At 52.0% G+C, this 14,888-nt stretch overlaps 7 protein-coding genes across 7 annotated transcripts; 5 read left to right on the top strand and 2 right to left on the bottom strand.

Annotated features, from left to right (window-relative positions):
- Positions 1–350: 350 nt before the first annotated feature.
- Positions 351–2,182, top strand: QC764_502330 (uncharacterized protein; the record flags this gene model as incomplete). Its single annotated transcript, XM_062947495.1, has 4 exons — positions 351–631; positions 700–888; positions 951–1,198; positions 1,252–2,182. Exons 1-4 carry the CDS (start codon positions 437–439, stop codon positions 2,180–2,182), a joined length of 1,563 nt encoding a protein of 520 aa, XP_062798448.1. The 5' UTR covers positions 351–436.
- A 636-nt stretch (positions 2,183–2,818) lies between these two features.
- On the top strand, positions 2,819–3,373 carry QC764_502340 (uncharacterized protein; the record flags this gene model as incomplete). The annotated part of the gene is made up of 1 exon (XM_062947496.1): positions 2,819–3,373. One exon carries the CDS (start codon positions 2,819–2,821, stop codon positions 3,371–3,373), a length of 555 nt encoding a protein of 184 aa, XP_062798447.1.
- A 327-nt stretch (positions 3,374–3,700) lies between these two features.
- On the bottom strand, positions 3,701–5,034 carry QC764_502350 (uncharacterized protein; the record flags this gene model as incomplete). The annotated part of the gene is made up of 2 exons (XM_062947497.1): positions 3,701–4,871; positions 4,946–5,034. The coding sequence occupies 2 exons, from the start codon at positions 5,032–5,034 to the stop codon at positions 3,701–3,703; spliced, it is 1,260 nt and encodes a 419-aa protein (XP_062798446.1).
- Positions 5,035–6,734: 1,700 nt separating this feature from the next.
- Positions 6,735–7,311, top strand: QC764_0073160 (uncharacterized protein; the record flags this gene model as incomplete). The annotated part of the gene is made up of 2 exons (XM_062940672.1): positions 6,735–7,104; positions 7,178–7,311. The coding sequence occupies exons 1-2, from the start codon at positions 6,948–6,950 to the stop codon at positions 7,309–7,311; spliced, it is 291 nt and encodes a 96-aa protein (XP_062798445.1). The 5' UTR covers positions 6,735–6,947.
- A 736-nt stretch (positions 7,312–8,047) lies between these two features.
- On the top strand, positions 8,048–8,836 carry QC764_502355 (uncharacterized protein; the record flags this gene model as incomplete). Its single annotated transcript, XM_062947498.1, has 2 exons — positions 8,048–8,072; positions 8,166–8,836. 2 exons carry the CDS (start codon positions 8,048–8,050, stop codon positions 8,834–8,836), a joined length of 696 nt encoding a protein of 231 aa, XP_062798444.1.
- A 162-nt stretch (positions 8,837–8,998) lies between these two features.
- Positions 8,999–10,876, bottom strand: QC764_502360 (uncharacterized protein). Its single transcript, XM_062947499.1, has 3 exons — positions 9,500–10,876; positions 9,248–9,430; positions 8,999–9,178 (listed from the first exon to the last, which is right to left on the bottom strand). The coding sequence occupies exons 1-3, from the start codon at positions 9,630–9,632 to the stop codon at positions 9,174–9,176; spliced, it is 321 nt and encodes a 106-aa protein (XP_062798443.1). The 5' UTR covers positions 9,633–10,876; the 3' UTR covers positions 8,999–9,173.
- On the top strand, positions 10,774–14,768 carry QC764_502370 (uncharacterized protein; the record flags this gene model as incomplete). The annotated part of the gene is made up of 4 exons (XM_062947500.1): positions 10,774–12,719; positions 12,771–13,316; positions 13,388–13,891; positions 13,945–14,768. Exons 1-4 carry the CDS (start codon positions 12,395–12,397, stop codon positions 14,766–14,768), a joined length of 2,199 nt encoding a protein of 732 aa, XP_062798442.1. The 5' UTR covers positions 10,774–12,394.
- Between the last annotated feature and the right edge of the window lie 120 nt (positions 14,769–14,888).

Below are 14,888 nucleotides of genomic sequence, written 5' to 3'. Positions count from 1 at the left end.
GCATACCATCTATTCTGAAGCTATTCCACACATAACATAGCATTTTGGTTTTTTTGCAGTCTGCCACAGTAAAACACCACTGAAACGTCTCATGCTGGAGTTGGGCTGACATGGTGATTGTTCGGTTCTGCTGGCCTTGTAATTGCTGAAGATGAGATGACCGGTCTATCGCGGTGTGCATGAGGCTAAGAATTTGTCTTCAATCCGTAATACGACGCCATTCTGATGGTTCATCATTGGTAGGAATGTGGCTGTAGTTTGCCGGGACAATGCATGACACCATCGGCCGGTGAATTACAACATGAATTCGGAGATAAACCCCTCCCTGCTGCGAACCGGCAAGACTTGTACCTCATGCAAATGGCCCTGGTTTGGTACAAGACATTCTGGACTCATTGGATGCCTATATATATAAACACTTGACTCTCCGACTCTCATGTTAGTTCAAGCTGCGACTACTCTTCTTCATATTCCACTCTTCCACAAATCACAAGTTAGAATGTCGAACACAAACCAACAACCACCAGCCCCCAACAGGGCTCATCATGAGCTTGTGAACGGCAAGAAACACATCCTCATCAATGCTTTCGATATGAGCACTGTCGGGCACCTGTCTCCAGGACAATGGAAGGTGCGACGATAAACCCCTGTTATGCATGTACTGTGCGATTTGAACCACTGTACTGATAACTAAAACAGAATCCAGTTGACAAGTCGGCAACCAAGCGCAGGCTTGATTACTGGATTGAACTCGCCAAACTTCTTGAGAGGGGAGGGGTCAACGCTCTGTTCCTCGCCGACACATATGGTGGCTACGACACATACGAAGGGAGCGTTGACAATTGCATCAGGCGAGCGGCACAATGGCCAATAACCGACCCAACAATTGTCAGTCTTTCCCATTTCTTTTTTTTATGGGATTGTGAACAATCCATTGACAGGATTTCCAGCCCATCTCAGCCATGGCAGCAGTGACCAAGAATTTGTCGTTTGCCATCACAGCCTCGACCAGTTTTGAGCCACCTTATCTTCTAGCCAAACGCTTTTCGACTCTGGATCACTTCACACAGGGTCGTATCGGTTGGAATATAGTGACGTCTTGGAAGAAGTCCGCCTTTAAGGCCATTGGCCTCGACAATCCTATTGAACACGACGAACGCTACCGTCAAGCAGATGAATATCTCCGCGTTCTTTACAAGTACGTCTTGTCTTAGGGTCGTGATAATTTGCCCAAACTAACACTGTCCACAGGCTATGGGAATCTTCGTGGTCCCCCACCGCCCTCTCCCCAGACCCAGACAACGACAGCTACGTCGACCCGGCCCAAGTGCGCACCATCAACCACAAAGGCAAATATTTCTCTCTCGACGCGAAGCATATCGTTGACCCCTCTCCTCAACGCACTCCCTTCCTCTTCCAAGCGGGCACCTCCTCGGCAGGCTCCGACTTTGCCGCCACCCACGCGGAAGCCATCTTTGTCTCTGGTCACTCACCCTCAGTCTTAAGGCCAAAGATCGACGCCATCCGCGCCTTGGCCGCCCAGAAGGGCCGTGATCCGAGATCCATCAAGGTATTCGCCACCTTCACGCCCATTGTTGCCGATACAGATGAGCTCGCCCAAGAGAAGTTGAAAGAACTCAAGAAGTATGCTTCCACCATTGGAGGTCTGGTGCTGGTGAGCGGCTGGACAGGAATTGACCTGTCAAAGCTACCGCTTGACAAGGAGATAAGCAAGGAGGATAGTGTCGAGGCACACAAGGTCACGAGCATTCTCGATAACTTCACCACGGCCAGCACGGAACACCCTAGATGGACGCCGAGGTTGGTGGCTGAACACGCGGCAATCGGCGGGCTTGGTCCGGTCAGCGTGGGAAGCCCGCAGACGGTTGCGGATGAGCTGGAACGGTGGGTCAAGGAGGCTGATGTGGACGGGTTTAACATTGGGTATGTGACCACACCGGGGACATTTGAAGAGGTGGTGGACTTGTTAATTCCCGAGCTGAGGAGGAGGGGGGTCTATCCTGAGCCGCCTGATCCGAGTGAGGAACCGGTGACGGCTAGGGAGAAGATTTATGGGAAGGGCCAAAATGGGTTAAGAGATGATCATGAGGGCAGTCGGTACAAGTACCACCTGTACCAGGAAGATCCGCCTTATAAGTCCGAGGAAGAGGGGCAGACTTGAGTGGAGGCCGTCAAACTCCCCAATGTGCCGCAACCAATTTCATTGCATCATTGTTTACTTTTTCACCTTTTGATTTTGCCGTTTCTAACTGAGTCTATCAAAGCGAAGGATCTGCTTTTGCTCATCGTGATACTTGACTGACAAGACCTGGTTGCCACCGACAACCTCCGATACCGGAAAAGCCCACATAGACCCTAACCCTTGCTTACCCCTGAACCCCTTTTCCAATGTTTTTTTTGACCTCGGTACTCTGTTGGACAGTGTAAACATAAACAGATCAGCCAAGCGGTCTGGGTAGCAGCAAGACATCGTGTGGTACTTCATCAGGTGATTCTTGTTTTGACCAGATGCCTCTATTCCAATGTCGGTCAAGTCGGTCGGCGGAGCCTCGGAAGATTCCCACCCTGACTCATCCATTCACTTTTCAACCAACTGGCAACAACTACCTCGCTCATATGACAAAAAAAAAAATTTGACATTGATAACTACGCCCTTCGAAGACATCAGCACGCAAATTAAACTGTTCAAGGGTTCTTCCAGCACTTCCTCTCCTTCCGCAACCCATCTCAACTCCCTCCACAAATCCGTCCTCCAGAAACGCCACCCCCACCACCAAACCCTTCCGTTGTTTCCAAAATGTCCCAAGCAGCCCTCACCTTCCGCCTCGCCACCCCAGAAGATGCGCCCCTCCTCCAGCCTCTCGTCCAATCCGCCTACCGCGGCGAGACAAGTCGCAAAGGCTGGACAACTGAGGCCGACCTCCTAGTCGGCACGCGTATCAACGTCGCCGGCATCGTCGAAAAGATCAACACCCCCCACAGTGCAGTCATCATGGCCTTCTCCCCAACCCTCGGAAACGCCCTCGTGGGCTGCTGCGAGGTGCTTCTCAAGCCGTCTCGGAAAATCGGGTATTTCGGCATGTTCGCCGTCGACCCCACTCTTCAGGCCGGGGGGATAGGGAGGCAGGTGCTGGCCAACGCAGAGCAGTATGCGAAGAGCCACGGGGCGGAGAAGATGGAGATGACGGTTATCTGGACAAGGAAGGAACTGATTGATTGGTACGTGAGGAGAGGGTACGCGGTGACGGAGGAGAGGAGGGAGTTTCCGCATGAGGAGCTGGCCAAGATGGATGGGGAGAATAGGGCGCTGGTGGAGGACTTGTGGTTCAAGGTGTTGGTGAAGGATTTGTGATTTTCGGGAACGGGAAAACGTTGGGAGGTGAGGATGCGCGGTGGCTTCACTGCTCTAAGGAGTTCAGTAGATACCAGGTTATGGAAGACGTCACTATTAGGAGTTAGATGAGCAGGCTGTTGGTCGAAGACAACAGAACTCGGGCTGGAATATTGAAAAAAAAAGTACTTACAAGGGGCCATGTCTGATTGCCGTCTGTCTCAGATTGTTTGAAAGGATAACTCTATCCTCCTATAAAGCCTTGCTCTGCGAAGTCTATGCCTGAGAAAAGGTGAAGAACAAAAAAAAAAAAAAAGCTCGAATAACGAGGTATTAACCAGGCTGACATCAAGCCCACCTTGCCCCGTGATACATCTGTGGGTTAAAGTAACTTGTCACAGCCAGCCCACCCTTTTTATACGCCGCAGTAACATATGTGTGCACTCCCGTCCCTACATCGATCCCCTCTTCGGTAGCTAGTCCCTCTATCGCCTCCTTGTAACAGTCCACGAACCTTCTGCTCCCATTTTTTTCCATGAAGCTGGTCAGTCCACTCACAATCTGCCGATCGCTCTTTGAGTAGTGCCTCACGGGTATATAAACTTTCACATCTGGCACCGCCTCCTTTGGCCCAACATCAAAGTAGAAGAGGGTACCGGCGGTAGGGTGATCACGAAAAGGCAACTCTTCCTCCGTGTTCATATCTTTTGGCAGGCCCAAGACCCGGCACCAAAGCTCTTTCAATTGCCCCTCTTCCTTCTCCATTCCCCGGCGTCGGCCCCCGAGGGACATGACTCGCCTCACAAACTCGAACGAAGTCCTCGTGGACCGAGCATAGATCTTAAGACGGGATTCGGAGGCGTCGACACAGTCGATGCCAAGCATGATTGGCTTGATGGTTCGGCCGTCTTGGTCTTGCCGAAAGAATTGTTCGAGTTCATCGATGGCGGGGAGATGGGAGTGGTAACTGGAGGACCTGATCGCCGAAGAAATTTGCTCGGCTGCGCTGTTCGACGGGGTTGATACAGGGACAAAATAGCACTTGGTTGAATCTTGGCTAGTTTTCCGTGACAGTTCGAAGGCTAGAAAGAGAGACGATTGCTGGTGCGTGGCTTTTGTGGAGGTCAGGACAGGGCTTTGGGGGCCAAAAAAGCATGTGACAAAATGGTGGAACAGAGAGAGGTCGAGCTCGGGTGTTGTTGACTGGAGCTGTGATAGGAGGGCGTAGGTCGCTGCTTGATTTAAAGGGTCAGATGGGTTGTTTGTAATAGGTGGGATAGCCTCGATGCTGTATCGGATCTCTGGCGGGTTGTCTCCTCGTCCCCACTTCCAACTGTACTCGATTGGGGTGAAGTCGTCAGTCATAAAGCTTTGCCACTCTGGGATTGGCGATGTTGGTTTTGGGCCAAGGCGAGGGGCGACGGTGTGGTAGAGAAAAGACAATGCCTCAGCTTGAGCATCGAGGGTGTATCCCGCTTTGGTGAGTAGCAGCATGAGATGGGAACCAATTTTCCTGGACCTTTTGCTAGTTAGCCAACACATACGACAGCTCAGTAGGCACAGAACGTGGAATTTGGCGTGGCCCTGACGTACCACCAATACCTGTCTGAGACGTTATGGCGAAACCATTTGTCGTGTGACCTCAACCCCGAGCTCACAGTAGAGGCGCTAAGCTGGCCCATTATAGTGTTGGACTGGTAAACTTGAATTCTTTGGCGTCCCAATAGCAAGATGCTGAAGAAGTACCATTTTCACCAGGAACGAGGGAGAGCGAGGGCTCTTATAAGGTGTCCGTACCCCCCTTGAAAGGCCGGGCATGGTAAGATCGCCATGTACATGCGGTTGCTGCATGTAAGCATCGCGAAAAAAAGGGAGGCATCCCTGGTTAGTTACTAGCCAGAATTTGCTGATAGCTAGTGTGGCTTCATGATGGGATGATACCTTCTTTCAGAAACTCCGTGAGGTACAGCCTTATCAATGCTGCTATCAGAAGCCCCACCGATGTCCGTCAGCGTCAGGTTGCGGTGATGAAACCATGGCTGGGGTTATGACGGACAGCTAGTCCTCGTTAGACCTAGAGCCCCGCTATCACGAGATGTTCGAACAGGTAAAGGGAAAACAAGCAGTGCCAATGTAACTGATGGCGATATCGCACACCGCTTCGTCTGATATCGATGTAGCATGGGGCTGACTCTAGGTAGCCTGAGATACATGCTCCGTAGTTTTCAGTAAGAGATATCGTCTGAAATGGGAACGCGTAAAAGATAGTCGTAGTTGTGAGTTTGGTGGGCTGCCATTTGCGTTGGGATCAATCAAATGAATTTCTGGAGCAGCCCAGATTCTCAAAGGGGAACTGTTCTCAAGTGATGCCGAGGAACGAGCAATTTCAAACGGACGATCGTCGTCTGCTTTGGGGACTAGACAAGAAGAAAGGCACACCATCAATAACAAACCCCCTATTGACATCTGCTTTTCAAACAACCGTTCATAGGTTTGGACTTGATCCACAGCAGCAGCTTCGGCTCTACACTGTAGCCGCCAAGACCGTACGCGACGAGCTCTCTACAATACCAAGCCTACTCCGACCGTACCAGACAGACTTTCATATGAATGGTTTTACTGGAGGTCTGGAAGATCATCTACTGGGAGTGTATGTCACCTTTGTTGCACCGCAGCCTTCGTGAGCAATCCGGTTAACATTCGTCTAGGCGGGCGCTAAGCTCCCCATTTCATTCGGGGATCTGGCTGTAGAGGGCGCGTTCAAGCTGGACAAAACAGGATGGTCCGAGGAGTACAAAATGTACCATGACTGACGCCAAGGTCTTGAGAGTAAAACGTCAATGCCCAATCCCTTCACGGCTCCCATCTTTCAAGCTCCCGCCACCGGGAAAAAGAGGCCGGCGCCTGACACTTCGATGCTCGACGATCCCCTCCCCCTAAGCGGGAATGTACACAACCACCTGTTGGTTCAAAGGCAAACCACAAAGGCAAGCGACTTTATCTGGCAGAGATCGAGATGGCAGTTGAGGAGCACCGGGAGGTGGGAGGCAGTTTCACTGCAAGGATTGCTGCCAAGGATGGCTCGGTCCTCAGGGCCGAGATCAAGATCTGCCATCCTTAGGCATTGTTGGACATGTACAAGATGCGGAATACTACATCGATATCTGGTGTGGATTTGCATGGCGGCCTGTAGCTGAATTGTAAGGCACAAAGTGGAGGTAATCCTGAGCTGTCACACATACCGAAAAGATCGATGATCACCTGGGAATTGTGTTTAGATAGCCAGAGGGGTAGAGAATCAAGCCAGTCCAATCATCCTCAAACCTCTGTTTCCGAAGTATTCAACTGAACATCATTGGTGTCTAACTGGAAGTCCATATGAAAGTATCACTTTGTACCTTCGCTATTTCGACAACAACAAAGAGTCGCCAAGATGCATCCGATCCTCGCAACAGATCTCCTTGCTCTCTTATCTGCTTGTCAGGCCCTCAAACCCGCGTGCTCAGACGACACCAATGGTGGAGAGATGCGAGCCCACACATCAGCACCACAGCGTTCGAGTCGATGGCCAGGATCTTTCTCGGCGCCACTCTGAATGGGACACTGGAGCCCGACCAGTCCAACAAAAAAGTTCGTCGAGAGCGCCAAAGTCGCCTTCGACTACTTCTACTCAATCTTTTTCCAGCGGGACCCCAAGACGGTGACCTACAGCGGTCTCTGCTACGAAGTTTGGAATGCGTTCGCCCGTCCTTGTAAGTCTACGATGGTTTTCTTCGGTTTGGTTGCGCTCAGGGCTGACGTTTTGAACTCAGGATGAGAAGGAAGGTGACAGCAAGACATTTGTTCGAGAGCTGCGAAGCGCTGGTTTCTCCTTTGAATGCAGAACACAGACCCGTGACGAGAACAGCCCTATTTGCGAGGAATACAAAATGTACTATGATCACCGCAAGGAAATTTGAGAGGCGCAACCTGCATCTCTGCCGAGGGAGACTGCGAATGGTGATGCCTTCTGGAACGCGGGTGGTGGAGCTTGTTGTTATTCCAAAGGGTGTGCATGGTAGCGGAGTCCAGGTTGTGGAGGCAGTGATTGAGCCGGGTGTCGAATGCCCATCTTCCAGCCCTGGGGTCTCGATCAAGCAAGGAGGTGTCAATGGAGGTCTAGAATTGCCGGAGAGGTACTGGAGTGTACAGCTTCAAACGCTAGCTGGGCAAGAAGCCCCTTTTGTCTACACAGATTCAGGCAAATCATCCAAAGCAGGCCCGCTTCAGGTTTGTTGGCCCCGAGCTCATTTCGTTGCTTGCCTTGCCATCGCACTTGATGCCATATGATTTTCGAGGAAAGAGAAATTCATATAGTAGACAGCAAAGTTCTATTGCCAACGATATTTTGGTGCATTTTAGGGCTCCTAAGGGTGGCATGAACCCGACAGTTACCTACCTACCCTCGCAATCTAGGCAGCGTTTGTGCCCTGCTAGGAGTTTGGACCAATCCTAGCTTTCCCCTGTCACTACAGTTCTTGCTTGACACTGGTGAAATAGAGAGCAACCGCCAAATCGGTCTTCTTGATCAGACCTTTCCCCTTGTTCCGCGCAGACTCCTTTCTCACTCGCAGAAGCCTGCTTTTTCTCCTGAGCGATCAAGCTATTACTCTTCCTGACTCTCTCAAGTCGATCACCATCCCCAATTCGATCATCATGGGTTGCCACGAGAATGTCAGCAATAAGTCGTTGTTGACCCCTTGCGAGATAGGTACTCATTCTCCTTTACCTTTCCCTCAAGAACTCAGCTAACCGTCGTTCTCTTCCCTCCCAGTCGATTATCGTTGTGTCAACACCAGTCACAACCACTCCCAGCCCCCTCCCTTCAACCTCTCCAAAGCCTACCGCGCCTCCGACTGGGCCAACGACAAGCCCCGCGTCGAGAATTATCTCCACACCAGCGACCTGACAGGTGCGACCAAAATGCTCAGGATCCACCACGATCCCAAGACCCAGTTCGCCCCCGATGCCTACGACTGGATCGTCAAGATGTACCCCAACCCCTACAAGCCCGCCGGCACAGTCTACAACTACCTCGCCAAAGTCCTCACGATCAACACCCCCGACGTCCAGGATTACAGCGGTTTCGAGGGGCTTCAGCTGAACCTCATGGTGGTCGCCGTCGCCCATGACTCCCCCGTCATCGAGGTCTACTACGAGATCTGTCGCCCGATGGAGAATCAAGCCAAGAGGGAGGAGATGCGGAAGCGCGGGCTTGCCTGGGCCAGACCTTTGATCACCGACGAGGCGCTTGGGTGTTCCTGGTTGTCGATCACCGAGGAGAGGGAGTTTCTCGAGGTTCGTGCCGCCCACAAAGTCAGAATCACGGGCACGCCCGAGGGGGTTCACGCCTTGTTCTACGACATGTTGATCAAGGTTCGGGAGAGCAATGGGATGATCATCAAGATGGCCATTGAGCTGTCGAGGGAGTTCACCAAGGGTTGAGTTTGGAGCCCGAGGAAGAACGGGATGTAAGAATGAGGACCTGCATGTACAATACCACCTGAAACCTTTCCTGGGTGGGTACGGCAACTTGTATTCAAAGTCTTGGACTCGGGGACTACACATCCCGTCAAGAGATGTTTACAGAAGTCAGATACCTTATCACAATCAAACCCAGTACCAAACAACACAACAAAGGATCACCCCAAGTTTGGAATTTTACTTGTTTGATTGCGCATGGCTAACACTACTCAAGATCTCGGTTTTACATGAGTCCATCATGTATCCCATGTCCCTACACCATCCTAGTGGAAGTCCATCTGTCACACGGCTCTCGCGCTTACTCTGTCCAGAGCATCATTGGTTAGCAAGATGGTCGACCTGGAGCGAGCAGAGAGCAAAGCAGTAACTTACGGAGCTCGAACTGGCCGCCGTTGTTGGTGATGCGCTCGGCAAGGTTGACGTCATGCCAGTTGACATCGCCGTTCATGTTGGTGAGACCGGCACGGAGAATGGGAACGTTCTCGTCACCCTCCAGCTGGAAGGTGATACCCTCGGCGCTGGCGGCGAAGTCACCACCCTCCCATTCAAAGAGGCCTGCGGAGACAAACCGTCAGCAACTGATAAAAGGCAAGCTACATGGCCGGGAGACAGGATGGGACCTACCGTCGTTGTTGCCAAGGACGGTGTTGAGGTCGAGCTCAGCGTCAACCCACTCGCCCTCGCCGTTGTCGAGACGGGCACGGAGGATGTGGCCGTCATCGACGCGGATGTCCTGGGCAGAGAGATGGAAAGACATGGTGTCTGATGTGTGCTTGTTATGTTGGTGAAGAGTGTTGACTTGGTGAGTTGGTTTGGAGGTTGGAGATGTTGAGATGGAAGTTCTGGAAGAGTGGCAAGAGCGGGAAGGTATTTATGCTTGTTTCCTAGCTACCCTACCTGACCCAAGAGAGGGGGGGGGTCATCCCCACCGGGGCTCCATTCAGCGGTATGTGCCGCATATCCGAACGAGACCCGTGTCTTGTTCTTGCTCGCTGCGGAGGCCTCAGCTGGTTAACCTCCACCTTCCATTATTGCAGGCGGGTGTTGTTTGGAGAGAAATGGAAATCACGCGATGAATCGATGCCCTTGGCGAGGGGGTAAAGGGGGGGATGGCGGAGGAGGGGCGAGATGACATTGTGGAGCAGACAACAAATTGCTTGGCGGAGGGGTTCATAGTTTCATTGTCTGGAGAGATGGCAAGCGCTTGTCTAAGATATCCATCTCTTGGGCCGCATGAGAGGGGGGTGGCCAAGAGGGCACTGAAGAGACGCAGGCGAGAGACCACGCAAGCAGAGTGGCGCCATGGCTGTTGGAAGAAACGCAGTTGAGCTTCAGATATCCAATGGCGCCGGCGCGAGGGTTACGCTACGTCGTCTGGGCTGCGGGCTGGGCGGGAGTTGGCGGGAGGTGATGCAGTTCTGTGGATTCTGTGGGTTCTGGACGTTTTGTGGAGTTCCGAGTTCCGACTCAACCCTCAAGGTGCCCAACAAGGAGCCCGCTGCGGCCTGGACACGACCTCATCTCTAGGTATCCAGACATTCCCAAACATGGATTACGCGAGTTACTGGAAATGTTTGGTCATTTTCTCCCGCGCGGCTAGCCATCATGTCACCATGTCGTCTTCGTTTGGAAATCCCGGAATCTCAGTTGCGACACCTACTCATGTTGCTCGGCATCCAGCTCCGACAGGAAAAGGGGTTAACGGGGACGGCGGCCTCTCATCCACTTTGCTCCTCCCCATTGCATTCGTCGCGATATTGAGCTCGTCCTACCATGACGTCACAGCTAAATGTTTGCATTTGTCTCACGGGAAGCTGCAGATGCAAAGCCGTGGGGTCGTGAAGATGGTCGTTCTTGACACTCATGATAGAAGCTCTCAGCTGGTCATCTCATGTTGACAAACCGCTGACCAACCGCTTTTTCAGTCCCGACAACTGCGAAAGCTGCCTAGACAGTCCTCCACCATGAGACTTGAGCCGCAGCCTTGTCGTCGCAAGCGGCGTTGTAGGACCGATACAGGCATTGACTGACTTGAGAGGTGTCGAGATCATATCATAAGGGGATACTTGTCTGATATTTATACTCGAAAACGCCTCTCATCTATTACTCCCAGCCCAGATCTTATTTGTCGTCCTCACGATAGTCACTTTCCTTCAGCATGTTTCGAGCCTTCTGATTCATGCACCTACGCTTGTATTCACAGCGACTTCAGATGCCAGTTGACTTCGGGAGATATTCAACGAGCTCAGAACATCCAGCAGCTTTATTGAGGCAAATATGATTCTGAAATAATGGATACGGGGTACGGCGTTCGAATTGCCAGTAGTCATGACTTGCGACACTAGCTATCCACATACACTTCATATCTCACCACCGGTAAATGTCAATTTCATTTCTTAAAGAAGCTCTTGCTTATCATGTTGACTGAACAAAAACAGTTCCCTGTTCGTGGTTTACGCATGGACCTTTATCAGCGGCGCGTGGATGATCAACCCAAGCTTGTTGATTTGAGCACCGTACGAAAATATGAACTAAAAGCTATAAGTAGGGTGCTCAGCTAGCGCTGAGTGGATGATCTCGCTTGTACCCTTCTATATCGGGTGTCCTCTTCATGACAAGGTCTTGTGTTCCTAGAAATACAACTATGTCCCGACTTGGCTGGCACTTGGCTCTGCAGACGGACGGGATACCTAAACAATCCATAATAGTCCAGGCGGACCAACAACCGCCGTTACCTATTTGAATAAACCCAACTGGGTCAAGGCACACCTCATAAGCATTTGCTCAATGCCTTGTTATATGGCATACACCAGGGTAGTATTGCAATGAACAACCAAAACAGAGATCGACCCCCGCACTAACACTCGTCCTAGGCATACAAGAGTTCCGTGCTGAGCTCATACCTAACATGGTCATCAAGCACGTGAAGCAACATGCTGGGTTGGCATTGAGTCGGTTGCCGCTTGCAAAATAGGTGCTTGGCTCATCTCCTCTATTTCAATACCAAACGGCCGATTGCGTGCTGCCAAGGGGATCTGCGGGTAGCTTGAACTATCACGACAGCGTCATTGTTTGACTTGTCACCACCGAGCCTCGAGTCACAGATCCTGTGGCTGCAGTCTCCCAGACGGCAAGTGGGCTGATTGCTATGACAGTTTCGATCGTCTGTTGGGCCGTTACTAACACAAGCACCTCTCGGGTTCCCCACGGAACTTGTCGGCAGCATGGTGATACCGATACCTAGATGCTGTGCTGAAGCTGAAGCTACACAACCCTTTTGGTTGAAACGTGCAAGCCGCGCCCAATCTAGCGTCGGGTAGGTCAAGATCGAGATGATCAAACTTGTTCAGGCGCCTTCTGAGTCCTGACGGCTGTTACATATATATGATAGATCATGGCACTTGACTGGCAGCCATTGCTCCTCACCACGGAACACAACATCCTGCCAGTACAGCAGCTTCTCCATTCACCTGCTTCTCTGCAGCTGTCGCGCACATTCTGTGCATCTCCCGTCTCATCATGCACTTCCCCCAAGGCTGGAGCATCCTGCTGTGCCTTCTCGTGTCCGCAACATCAACCGCTGCTGCAAAGGCGGACCCGGCGTCTGGAGCTAAACGTTCCAAGGATGCCGAAAATGGCATTGTTCGCTTGCCGATGAGAAAACGAAGCCCCAGTCAACAGCAGTCCAGATCAAGCCGTGGGTTCCCTCATGCACAGCGCCTTCCGGCGCAATATACCTCCGACTACTACAGCACAAGCACAACATCCTCCGCCCCGCCTGCAGCTACACTTGCCCAGGCCAACCTGACCAGCATATTCAAGGAGATGGCCTATGGCATCAAGAGTGAGTCCGGCCTTCGTGAGAGGATATGGCACATGCTAACAAGCAAGGCAGTGTGGATTGGAGAGCCTGCTCAGGCCGTGACCCTCGACTTCGATACTGGTTCTTCCGAAACATGGGTCAGTCCACACTGCACCATGGTTGGTTGGAATCCATCCTACGAGAAGCTCTGCCGGTCACTGGGCATGTATCTGCCACAGCAGTCGGAAACTGTGATCAGCATGAACAGGACCTTCCCATCCAAGTACATCACGTACGGCAGCGGGGAAACGCACATTGAATTCTACAAGGATGCCATCAGCTTCAACGGTGAGCGAGACCTCATCCAGCCGGTCGTTTTTCACTGTCCGCTATCACAGGCACTGACGAGCCAGACAGATCCATCCGAGTACTATGACGACGAAATGTTCTCGCTCAGGCAGCCGGTTCAGTTTGGAGTGGCGACGTGGTCGTCGGGCATGATCTCGGGCATTTTTGGAGTGGCATATGGAGAGGGATACAACCAAAACTACAGCGGCATAATCGATGCCATGTATTCACAGAATTTGATTCGAGACAAGGATTTCAGCTTCTCGCTTGGAAGCGTAGATGATGAAAATGGTAGGTTTCTCATTTCATCATCACATGTCTTTCGTTGCCGGCATTCTAACAGTTCGATTGTGTCACTCTAGGCGAGATTGTCTTTGGCGGTATCGACATGGCCAAATTCAGAGGGCCCCTCCACGGCGTTGAGATGGCAAGCCAGCTCAACCAGGAAGAGGATGGTTACTACCGGTACTGGATCAACCTCACCTACATCGGCGTCACCCAACCCGGGTCGTGCCTGTCCATGCCTGTGACCGAACACAGCTTCGAAGAACGCTTTCTCCCCGATACAGGCACCACCCTCACTTACGTGCCAAACCATGTATTCGAAAACATCAAAAGGTTCTTCCCAGACGCCGTGGACAATGCAACATACGGTACCATTGTCGATTGTTCCCACCTCCATGCCGAGGGGAGCGTTGATTTCGGCTTTGGGAACCAAACCATCCGTGTGCCCTACAAAGACTTTATTTTCCAGCTTGAACCAGGTGTGTTTGGTGACAACGAGGAAACCATCTGTCTCCTGGGCGTTGTCCCTTCCTGGGATCAGTTTTACATTCTTGGAGATACGTTCCTGCGGTCGGTATACGGTACGTCTGCCTCATTCCATCCGAGACTTGACAACCTCTGACGCAGCTCAAAGCTCTTTTCCGACAGAAGGAGCACAAGATCTACTTTGCTCAATACCAAAACTGCGGCACCAACATCATATCGACCCATGGCATCGGCCAGTTTCATGGCGATTGTGAAGAGGGGTCCGACGCGCCCTCTTCGGCCGACGACGACTCGAAACATGGGGAGCTCTCCTCAACCTCCTCAGAAAGCTGGGTGATGACACCAGCCTCGAGCTCTTCTTCCTCGTATTCAGCCTCGAAATGCACCTCGTACTCTACTGGCGCCTACTCGGCTGTCCCCACTTCCACCAGCAGCTACGACCCCTGGACCGAGGAACCTTGGGGAACAACCACCACCATGATTTGGGACACCGCCAGCAGCACCTCAGATATCTCCTGGGAAAGCTCCACCACCACAGATGATTCGTGGTCTTGGACGACGGATGATTCTTGGTCCTGGACAGACAGCCTCTCCACCTCCCTAGTCAGCATCGAGTCCGACTTGACCGGCACAGACTGGGATTGGACCACCACTCCCATTTCCATGGAATCGATGCCGACAATTGGCACCGAGGATTGGACATCGTTTGATTTCGAGACGTGGACGGACGAGGACAAGAAAGTGCATGTGACGGGAAAACCTGTCTTGGGTCAGGGCGGTATCCCAACAGTGAGCCCGACTTTAAGACGGCGCGGGAAGAAGGGAAGAGGCGACCGGTCCTCCCCGACAGATGCGGCGGCCATGAAGCCGGCGATGACGGTCAGCACGGGGCCGAAGGAGACATTGGTGATTGATCCTGGAAATGGCAAGGAAAAAGTGACGGTGGTTAGTGGTGCTGTGCAAGGTCAGTAACCAGGGTTGAGTTTAATCACAGGAACGGGGAGAGTAAGATAGAGTTAGAGAGTCAAAATAGAGAAAAGGACTTTGCCCCGGTACAATTGATAGGTACCTTGGACAATCCAAGCACGGTTG

The sequence above is a fragment of the Podospora pseudoanserina genome, chromosome 5 (assembly GCF_035222485.1).
Source record: "Podospora pseudoanserina strain CBS 124.78 chromosome 5, whole genome shotgun sequence".
NCBI classification, from domain to species: domain Eukaryota; kingdom Fungi; phylum Ascomycota; class Sordariomycetes; order Sordariales; family Podosporaceae; genus Podospora; species Podospora pseudoanserina.
Note: the sequence above shows the minus strand (reverse complement) of the source record. Positions and strands in the feature narration are given on the sequence as shown.

Coding starts and splice junctions, on each gene's coding strand:
- QC764_502360 (XM_062947499.1), bottom strand. CDS start 9,632: ATGTCTTTCCATCTCTCTGCCCAGGACATCCGCGTCGATGACGGCCAC. Junction 9,431..9,499: donor CGTCCTTGGCAACAACGACG/GTAGGTCCCATC, acceptor TTGTCTCCGCAG/GCCTCTTTGAATGGGAGGGT.